The 11,873-nt window shown below is 40.9% G+C and overlaps 1 protein-coding gene across 1 annotated transcript in view; it reads right to left on the bottom strand.

The window, feature by feature from the left end:
* Window positions 1–2,970: 2,970 nt before the first annotated feature.
* Window positions 2,971–11,873, bottom strand: part of LOC308379065 (protein NLRC3-like) — a gene marked incomplete at its 3' end in the record, with an annotated part of 32,878 nt that continues 23,975 nt past the window's right edge. The window contains exons 6-11 of the mRNA XM_080856121.1: window positions 6,271–6,444; window positions 4,355–4,528; window positions 4,011–4,184; window positions 3,639–3,812; window positions 3,319–3,492; window positions 2,971–3,148 (exon numbers count right to left, since the gene is read on the bottom strand). Of these exons, the coding sequence (XP_080712247.1) occupies window positions 2,971–3,148; window positions 3,319–3,492; window positions 3,639–3,812; window positions 4,011–4,184; window positions 4,355–4,528; window positions 6,271–6,444 (1,048 nt within the window). The remainder of the gene's footprint in view (window positions 3,149–3,318; window positions 3,493–3,638; window positions 3,813–4,010; window positions 4,185–4,354; window positions 4,529–6,270; window positions 6,445–11,873) is intronic.

The following is an 11,873-nucleotide window of genomic DNA, read 5'->3' as shown; positions in this document are numbered from 1 at the left end:
CATTTTGTTATTTGTTGTATAACACGCCTGTATTATAATAACAGTGTTGTGCCTATCTGGGGGTTGCAGTGGCTGAGTCCTATGGGACATTTTTGTTTTGTTTTTCCAGTGTATTATATTTATTATTTCCAATTGGCCTGCTAATAGTGTTGAGCTCCTTCCTCTTTGCTTTAGTCAGAACAGCTGTTGAATGGTGCCCTAGTCTTTCTATTGACATGCACACGCACACGCACACGCACACACACACACACACGCACACACACACACACACACACACACACACACACACACACACGCTGACTGCTTAGAGCTGGAGAAGGCAGGTTGGAGTTAAGATGAATTGACCTCGTCACAACGATCCCAGGACATGGGGCCCAACACACACAAACTCACACTCTCTCTCACACACACACACACACGCACAAACACACACAAACAGAAAAAAATCTAAAGTGGCAAGGCTACAAATGCCAAACTTTGCCAAAACAAAAGAAGAGCTAAAGTACCAAACAGCTCAAAAGTCCTGTTTAAAAAATAGTATAAAAAAAAATCTAAAGATAATCCACTTTGTCAAAGTGGCCAAGCTCTAAAGTTAGGTGTCCAAAATCACCAACGCAATAGCACAAGCCTAGTCCTCCAACTAGGGTCATCCCCAGAGAAGATCCAGAGTCCAAAGTCTCATTCCAGTGAAGTAAGAGAGAAAACCAGAGAAGAGCTCACATAGGCACCCGTGGGCTCCCTTTTTATACTACACACACACACACACACAACCGTGGGCTCCCTTTTTATACTTTTTTCTATCAAATACACAAGAGTTACACTCACATTTAACAGAACAGAATCCTGGGTTCAATCACCGGATCAAAAAGGCTCTATCCAAGAGAAAACATGTCAAACAAGAGTCAAACAAGGACACATTTTTTTTTGCTTGATGCACTTTACTTTGCATGTTCAAATTGCAAAAAGAAATACATACAAATAATAAAATGAACCTGCTAAAAAGTTCACAAAAGTGTTTGAAATCCACATAAAGATGTTGCATACAAACTGGCCAAGTAATTATATATATGTAACCCTTTTTCCCTAGTGCTATAAAATACACAAGAGTTACACTCACATTAAACAGAACATAATCCCAGCTATTGTTGGTGAGCGGACTGGACTTCCTGTCTACCCCTATTTGGACGGACAGGATGAAGGTCATGGAGGTGAACTTATTAGCTTTAGCTCCCAGCTCTGTGATGGTGAACCAAACTTCCTCCAAGCTTCACTTCATCAGACACCGTGGACGAACTATGAAGATGAGTTCCAGGTCTCGCTGTTGCCAGTGTCTTTTGTGAATATCAGACTTTTTTTAACCTCTCTAAAGCTTTTTATTCCTGCCTTCTACAAAATCCAACGGATGAAAACAAACTACTTCCGCGGGAAACATACATTGTTACTGCTCAAGGCAAAAGGCATCATGGTAACTGTAGTTACTTCAAGCACATATAAATCAATGAAAGAAAAGCACTAACAAAATGTACCATTTTCTTAAAGGGCCGTACATAGTGTATATAATATTATTATACTGGAACTGGATAGGGGTTTGGTCCCAATGAACAGGATGCCCTTACTTTAGCTCTTCTGTTAACAAGTGAAAACAGGCAAAACTACTAAGATTTGAAAGAAAATAATTATGAAGTTGAAGTTACACAAAACTGTATGAAACACATTACCTTTTTATATTTACATATATGTATATATGATTTATTTGTAGAAAACAAGACCTAAATGTACAATAGTCCTCAAAGATAAAAAGTGAGAGGATAACATATCAGACAGCCAAGGTACACTGTAAGAACTTGTCATCTCTTTGAGTAGAGTAGCGAACCTTAAACCGTCCATAGAAAACTAACTCACTGTGACCTATACACCTCTAAACATCCAGGTCACAGGTCACATTAACAAAATAAAAGTCTTTCATTTTAACAAAATACAATTCTTAGTTTCTAATATTATAGGTTCTTTGTACCACATTTGACATACAAAACATACAATTTCACTCCGGATAAACAGGGTCGTATACAAAGAGTCTGAAGTAAGTTGAGAGGTGAACCCTTTATTTACACCAACAGAGGGGAGCCAGTCATTGAAGTGTCTGAAACAATCATTCAGTGCATCATTTTTAGACCTCCAAGTCTCCTAAATGAACCTGCTAAAAAGCCCAATAAACAATTTAGAGCGCATGAGCAAAGTCTCTGCTGCTGACCCCCGAAGGGATCATGCTGGCGTGTGGGGTCGTCTTCTTGCTCCTTCTGTGTCGTCCTTCTCTGGTTCCCTCCCTCCATAATCCATGTTTGGGGATGTTCATGAATGACTATTCCAGCAGTAAAGATCAGTGTCCATCCGCATGAAGACAGATGGCTCTTATATTTTTGGTTTACGGTTCTCCCTTTTTCACCTGGATGGCTCTAGAAAACCAACATGTCACTTTCACTGCGGCTGTTTTACACGCTGCTAGCGGAGGATGCTAATGCTGGACTCTACCTTTTGAGGCTTTGATGTTTTCCTAGAATACCCACCCTAGAAGACAAACAATTATTAATGTGATGAGCCTCATCATCCTTCATTAATCATAGGGAGATAGAGAATTACCTCACTCAGCACCATGTGGTCACACACACACACAGAGAAAGAGACACACAAACCAAAAAAACAGAGAGAGAGAGAGAGAGAGACACACACACACACACAGTTCTGTTGTTGAGTGTTAACACTCACTTTAGTATCTTAAGCTTGCAGTGGGGATCCTTGAGGAGGTCTACCTCTACCTACATAACACACACCTCTACATACACATCACACACACAGGCTCTACCTGTAACACACACAAACACACACACACAAACACCTCTACCCATACCCCCCCCCACACACACACACACCTCTACATATACAACACGTAGCTATGTTGTAGTGTGTTAACACTCACTCTAGTTCCTCCAGCTTGCAGTGTGGATTCTTGAGGAGGTCTGAGAGATGTTGAACTCCTGCATCATGCATCTGATTGTCTCTCAGGTCCAGGTGCTTCAAATTGCAGGAGGTTGATCTGGCAGCCGATGCTAAATTAGCACCACTCTTCTCTGTGAGGGAACAACTCTTCAGCCTGGGAGAAACATAATGACACATCTGATTATTACACTCACACACCATACTCCATCATCACAGTGAATAACACCAACACAAACACACACACACACACACACACACACACACACATACACACACACACAAACACACACACATCCATTTATGTTCTAGAGTGTTAACACTCACTTTAGTATCTCTAGTTTGCAGTGCGGATTCTTGAGGAGGTCTGAGAGATGTTTAACTCCTGCATCATGAATCTTATTGCCTTGCAGATTCAGCTGCTTCAAACTGCAGGAGGTTGATTTGGCAGCTGAAGCTAAAGCAGCACAGCTCTTCTCTGTGAGGGAACAATGCTCCAGCCTTGGAGAAACATAATGACACATCTGATTCTTATACTCACACACCATACTTCATCATCACAGTGAATAACACCAACACAAACACACAAACAAACCCACACACACACAAACACACATCCATCTCTGTTGTAGTGTGTTAACACTCACTCTAGGGTCTCTAGTTTGCAGTGGGGATTCTTGAGGAGGTCTAAGAGATGTTTAACTCCTGCATCATGAATCTTATTGCCAGATAGGTCCAGCTGCTTCAAACTGGAGGAGGTTAATCTGGCAGCCGATGCTAAAGCAGCACAGCTCTTCTCTGTGAGGGAACAACTTCTCAGCCTGAGAATAACATAATGACACATCTGATTATTACACTCACACACCATTCTTCATCATCACAGTGAATCACACCAACACAAACACACACACACACACACACACACAAACACACACACACACACACACACACACACACACACACACACACACACACACACACACATCCATCTATCTATGTTGTAGTGTGTTAACACTCACTCTAGTGTCTCTAGTTTGCAGTGGGGAGTATTGAGGAGGTTCAATAGATGTTTAACTCCTGCATCATGAATCTTATTGCCAGATAGGTCCAGCTGCTTTAAACTGCAGGATGTAAATCTTGTAGCTGATTCGAAAGCAGCACAGCTCTTCTCTGTCAGGGAACAACTTCTCAGCCTGGGAGAAACATAATGACAGATCTCATTATTACACAATACACACCATACGTCATCAACACAGTGAACAACACACACACACAAACCTCTACAACACACACAGACACACACACACACACACACACACACACACAAACAACTGAAGCTCTGTTGTTGTGGGTTAACACTCACTGTAGAGACTCTAGTTTGCAGAGTGAATTCTTGAGGAGGTCCGAGAGATGTTGAACTCCTGCATCATTAATCTCATTCTCTCCCAGGTCCAGCTGCTTCAAACTGCAAGAGGTTGATGTGGCAGCAGATGCTAAAGCAGCACAGCTCTTCTCTGTGAGGGAACACTTCACCAGCCTGGGAGAAACATAATGACACATCTGATTATTACACACACACACCATACTTCATCAACACACACATTCCTCTACCTACAAAATACACACACACACACACCATACTTCCTCACAGTGAATCACACACACACACACAAACACACACACACACACCTCTGGTACCTCTGAGCACACACACACATCAGTTGCAAGAATTACAAAGCACACACAATAGATCACTCATGGCAAGTTCATACATACACACGCCCCTCAGTGTATTTCTCCCTTCACAGCATGCCACACACTCACACACACTTTATTAGTGGCCATCATTACCCACAAGCAAAAAAAGAAAATAGCAAAACATTTTGTTTCTTAATTGCAAATGATGCAAATTACAAATGTGATTGTGCAAAGCATGCCATGTGAAACATTAAGGACTGGGGTGGTTGTTTTTTTCCTTGAGAATATATTGCGCTGGGACAGAATGATACTCCATGTTCTTCTTATCTCTGTAACTCTGTTAAATAGACACTGCCTGTGACAGCTGTTCCCTGTTTCTGATCTTTCTGCAGAAGACTTGCAAACTCATAACAACTCATGACAGTGGAAGATGTTACCATCAATTTCAATGTTTATGGAAAGTACAGGACATTTGAAGGCTGATAGCAGGCCCAGTTTTCAGAAAGTTAATGAAAATTGGAAACTAACCCTAGAATAAAAGAGGAAGAGACACAGACTTGAGTGACGAAGACAACAACAACAACAACAACAACATAGAAGAGAACAAATAAACTATTCAAATAATTGTATTCATCTCTCAAATAATTCACTCAAACAAGACAATGTATTGACTCACTGTGTCTCAAAGAAAAGAACCCCATTATAGGCCTACATCCCCTCAGGTGGCCTGAACCCCACAAAGGAGGTGTTTGTGTGTATCATGTCCTAACATCGAAATTAAATGTTTCATAATCCAAATAAATAGTTCCCATTTACCTTGATTGAAAAACTACAATAACATAAACAGTCTTTCTTGCCTTGGTCCACTTAACATGGTGGACCCAAGGCTGTCAGTAACTATGAGAAATCTAACTTCTCTCTTGAGGAGAGAATAAAATGGAGCACTGCTTGGAGATATAATGACACATCTGATTATTACATTCACACACCTTAACCTTTTGAACGCACACACACACCTCTTCCTATGCAAAATAGAGACACCTCTACCCACACTCAAACACACCTTTACCAACACAACTGACACACACACCTCTACATACACTCACACACACACACCATTACCTACACAACCCACACACACCTCTACATACACTCACACACACACACCATTACCAACACAACTGACACACACACCTCTACATACACTCACACACACAGCATTACCTACACAACCCACACACACAACTCCATCTACACAAAACACACAAACACACACATCTACCCACACAACACACACACCTCTACCCAAAACAACACACATACATTTACCTACACAACACACACACACACACACACACCTCTAAATACACAACACACACACATCTACCTATACAACACACACACACACACACACCTCTACCTACATAACACACACCTCTACATACACATCACACACACACACACACACACACACACACCTCAACCTACACATCACAAACACACCCATACCCCCCCCCCCCCACCACACAAACACCTCTACATATACAACACGCAGCTCTGTTGTTGTGTGTTAACACTCACTTTAGTGTCTCCAGTTTGCAGTGTGGATTCTTGAGGAGGTCTGAGAGATGTTGAACTCCTGCATCATTAATCTTATTGTGTCCCAGGTTCAGCTGCTTCAAACTGCAGGAGGTTGATCTGGCAGCTGATGCTAAAGCAGCACAGCTTTTTTTTGTGAGGGAACAACTCCACAGCCTGGGAGAAACATAATGACACATCTGATTATTACACTCACACACCACTACTCACACAACACACACACACATCTCTACCTACACACATACACATACCATATTTCACTCATGGCAAGCTCACAAATAGACACACACCGGTATATACAGACACACAACGCTCCATTTTAACTGGTTGCAAATGTGATTTCTATACAACCAGCATCTGTAGCTTGCCACAGGTGAGTTTATATAGAGATTTAAGGAGCATAAGATGCTTGAAATACAACTATTTCTTACAATTTTGAAAGGGAGCCAATAAAAAAATGCTTTTTTGCGTTGTTCCAATGCAAACAATAGGAATCAACATGTGAATACCAAAGCATTTGTAATTGCCAAATATTTCTGACAGAAGTGCAGGGGTGCCAATATTTTTGTCCATGACTGTAAACAATAAACACACACACACCTCTACCTCTTCAACACAAACACACAGACCTCTACCTACACAACACACACACACCACACACCTCTACCCAAACTCACACACACACCTTTACCTACACAACTGACTCACAGACCTCTACCTACACACACACACACACACCTATACCTACACAACCCACACACACACACCTCTATCTACACAACACACGGACACACATCTACCCACACAACTCACACACCTCTACCCGCACAACACACAAACATTTACCTACACAAGACACACACACACACACATCTACCTATCAGTGGCAGCTGGTGACATTTCTTTTTTTTTGGGGGGGGGGGGGGGGCGCGCACTTGGGCGGCATGGTTTAAATAGCACTCCACAATGAGAAGAAAAAAGAGGTTTTGAGTAGAGTATAAAAAAAATACACCCAGTGCTTAACACTATCAAATAACAATATCCTGTAACTTTGGGCATGAGCGGTTCAGTGCAGAATGGTTTAAGGCGAGACACGGCAGGCAAAAACATCGTTTTTTTCAGCAGTGGTCAATTTTGAGATTTTGAGCTAGTTCACTGCCTAAACATGTTTCATACTAGCATAAAGAAAATATCCATATTATACATTAATGTGTATATTTATTCACATTTTGTCTGTTCGCGGCGTCAGCATTCTCCTATGGTTTCCTGGAAAGTTAGCATTCTAACGTAACGTGCAGTATATCGGCTTTCTGATACCTGACATGTTTGGTATGGTTGAAAAGCTAAGTTTCTCCTTCACAACGCTATGTACTCCAAATAAGGACATTTCCTTTCCAGCAGTAACCAATGATGTTAGCAAAAACGGGGCTTTTAAACCTAAAGACGCATCACGTGGTATAGCTTGATACTTCCTGGAATCTTTAAATGCGATTTTCTCAAAATGAGTTTTTTGTCATACTCCAAGGAAAAAATCTCAACTTCAGTTCAACCTATATATACCAAACTTTCCAGTATTGTACCCAACTATATTATGAAGACATTTACAGAGGGATTTGTAAATATATTACTCCAAGCCTGAATTATATAACATTATATCCCCAAAAACATGGCGAAAATCTTATCATATGAAGAGCCCTAATTTGCTCATGGGTGGGCGATCACCGGTTGCTTCCACACTCTGAGAGAGAAATATGCAAGGCTTTACCTGTATTCTCCTTACAAAGTGCTCATTTATTTGTTTGCTTCGAACTGCATATATTTGAAAACTAGAATATTCAAGCTTTCTCAGGGTGTTAGTTTTATGTTATAAAAGAAAAGGGTTCAATGTTTCCGTGGTTGTTCTTTTTATGTCTCTAAGACGAAAACTCGAGGAGCTTAAAAAAAAGATTGACAAAAAAAATTAAATATCCCGGACGAGGGATATAGACCTTAGACAGTTAAAGTCAATCATTCCCTTACAACTGCCATCATACAGTCAAGAAATTAATTCTGAACCGTTTTAGATGTTCCCTTAAACACAGTCGCGCATTCGAGATGCTCTTTCAGTCACGCAGGTGTATTACATGCCACATAGCTGACCTTAGTTTCTCCAGCTTGCACTGTGGATCTCTTAGTCCAACACAGAGCAGCTCCACTCCTTGGTCATCCAGAAGATTATTATCACCCATGTCCAGCTCTCTCAGATGGGAAGGTGTCCCTTGCAGCACTGATGCCATCATTTTACAGCTTGCTTTGGAGAGGCCACACTCATTTAGCCTGATTAAAAAAAAATATATATGTATGATTGTAATAACATATATGTACACATTTGATAATATTCAACTTTGACATTGATTTGGCCTGTTTAGAAATGAAGATTAAACAGTTTATTATCGAGGTATCTAAATTGTATTTATAATTATAACCCTTTTATTCATGTTCATACACACTTAAAAAACTCAGTATTTATAAAATAGGCATCTCTCTCCCAAGTTGTATCATTGTTGATAACAAGGCTTTACTCTCAGAACCCACCCTAAACTGTACTCACCCAACCCTCCTAGAGATTTTCACTACAGGAAGCATTCTGCGGAGCCCTTCGTCTGATCTCAGGTATTTCCTCAGATCAAACTCATCCAAGTCTTCAGCTGACATCAGCAGCAGATAAGAAAAAGCTGAACACTGGGCTGGAGTCAGGTCCTTCTCCTCATCTGCTGAGTTTCTGTACCTGGGTTACATTTCAAACACAATATTCATAATCTTACTTAATACTTAAACAGCCTCTTATTAAAAGCCTCTTATTTAAAAAGACAATGCGCCACTGTACTTCCAAAACAAAGTCCAGAACAGTAGAGCAATACAAATGACAAGAGTCAGCAGTAAATAGCATCAATACTGGCAAACATCAATTTCCTATTCACTCCAGATGAAATACAATCATTGTTGTGTTGTGGACACATATAATAATGAATTTGACAACATAGTTGGAGGACTGTTCCTTCATCTGGGGAAGATAATGGCACAGAATTGATGATTTTAATACATTTATGATCTTTTCCTCACCAAAAACAGTTACAGTACATGTAAGAAAACCAATATGTTTAAAACAGTTAACCCCCAATAACTGAGCCCTGCAAAGGGCTTTTATTAGTATGTACTCTTTCAGAATCAAACCTATGACACAGGTGTGGTTGACACCATGCCCTACTAATTGTGCTATTTACCAATTCCTTTAAATCTGAAAAGGTCTGTATTAATTACCTGTTGATCTCCTCAACCAGTGAGTTATCCCCTAACTCATTCAAACAGTGGAAGAGGTTGATGATCCGTTCTGGTGAGATATCTTCCCCGATCTTTTTTTTAATGTATTAAACTGCTTTCTCGATGCTATCTTCTCTTACAGCTAACTGTGGTAGCACCACATCCAGGGGGGACCGGATTTTAGGCTCCAACATTGGAGCCAGGCCGAGAAGGAAACGGACAAAGAGATCCAAATGTCCATTTTGGCTCTGCAGGGCCTTATCCACTGCCATCTTGAAAAGGTCAAACCTTGAGTGTGAGGCACTCCAGCGGGTCTGTGATTCTTCATACATACACAGGTGCCTTATTAGAGTCTATGAGCTACACACTCACATCTTCCCAGATGTTTCTCCAGGTCGTTGGCCAACTGGTTGAGCTTCATCTCCTTCAAGATGGTCAACATGACATCCCGAGCTCCCGTGCTGTACACCTGCGCCATCAAGTCCACAGTGTCGTCTGTGTCGGCCTTCTCCAGTTTTCCCCATGCGATATGGCCCTCGTCCCGAAGGAGGTGCTTGAACCTCTTAAAATCCTCCTCCTTGAGGTGGTCCAGAGTGTTCCTCAGCACCCTCCTCACTTCCCTCAGGGCTGCGGCCATTGTGTGGTCCAGATTATTAGTCTGCTACGAACGGGATGCTTGGTCAGGCTGGGCCAGCTGTCAAAAAGGCCAGCTGTTGGGGGGATAGTTCATGTTCAAAACCAAAAATGTTTTTCATTCATGAGCAACTGTTAAAAACATTGAATTTTCAAAATGAAATTCTACTTTCCCTCTCTCTATCTGTGTGTGTATGTCTCTGTGTATGTTTGTGTACGTGTTAAATAAAGGATGACATGATTATGAAGGTAGAATTGTCTCAAATACAAAGAGGTGCAGAGTATGCTTTGCTCTTGTAAACAAAAAAATGTAACACAGAAACACTAATCACAATTGTCATTCACAATTTGATTTTGGAGTTTTCAACTGTAAAAGTGAATTGCAATAGTCATTTCATACTCCAAAACCAGAGGATTTTGCATTTGTAATTGTGCTCATGAGTGTAATCTTATCTTGGATTTTTGGCAGCTTTTCAAAAATGAAAACAAGTGTGTCTTACAATTTGCAACACAGCTTGCTTTCAAGAAACCGTAAGCTGTGGCTGCGTCAAAGTTAAACATGAAGAGGGCGCTATTTTAATGTATTGTTACTCTAGCACCTGTAAGCACCAATATTTGTATTGGTCTGTATTCAAGTGAATATTAAAAGGTTTTGCATGTGTCTGTGTGTGTGTCTGTGTGTGTGTGTGTGTGTGTGTGTGTGTGTGTGTGTGTGTGTGTGTGTGTGTGTGTGTGTGTGTGTGTGTGTGTGTGTGTGTGTGTGTGTGTGTGTGTGTGTGTGTGTGTGTGTGTGAGTGAGTGAGTGAGTGAGTGAGTGAGTGAGTGAGTGAGTGAGTGAGTGAGTGAGTGAGTGAGTGAGTGAGTGAGTGAGTGAGTGAGTGAGTGAGTATGTGTGTGTGTGTGTGTGTTTGTGAAATAAATTGACAGGTCCAAAACATTATTTGGATTATAGAGTTTCCAAGCTTTTTGAGGTGCTGTATTCCCTGTGACAGTGTCAAAGGTGAACCTGAAGAGGGCGCTATTTTCCTATATGTCTTGATTTCTCTGAATGCTTCCCTCTCATTAAGTAACTGGTGACAGTGTCACAGGTGAACCTGAAGAGGGCGCTATTTTACTATATTTCTGTTGATTTCTGCCACCGTCTCAGGTTTCAGCTTCATGTCTAAACACTCCTGACTAGAGACAGAATATTTCTACTGCACTGAACTTTGCTTGACTCATAATTGCATTAGAATTACTACAAAAAGCCTCAGATGCAGTAAGTCTACCACAAACATATTTTTGTCTGTTCGAAAAGTTAAAAAAGACAACATTTACAATAACTCCCATGTTTATGCATTATGTGTATGTGTGTGTGTTTGTGTGCGTGTGTGTGTGTGTGTGTGTGTGTGTGTGTGTGTGTGTGTGTGTGTGTGTGTGTGTGTGTGTGTGTGTGTGTGTGTGTGTGTGTATGTGTATGTGTATGTGTATGTGTATGTGTATGTGTATGTGTATGTGTATGTGTGTGGGTAAGGCTGTTGGTGGCATGACAGCATAGTGGCTTAGAGTTGTCATGGTGATTACCAAGAAAGGTGTTTGCTACATTTTGCATGCTTTTCAGGTAGTAAGCTCAATATCCATAATAATTGTATTTTCTATTTAGCAAAGCCTTA

The sequence above is a fragment of the Sprattus sprattus genome (assembly GCF_963457725.1).
Source record: "Sprattus sprattus genome assembly, chromosome: 1".
Taxonomy (NCBI): Eukaryota; Metazoa; Chordata; class Actinopteri; order Clupeiformes; family Clupeidae; genus Sprattus; species Sprattus sprattus.
Note: the sequence above shows the minus strand (reverse complement) of the source record. Positions and strands in the feature narration are given on the sequence as shown.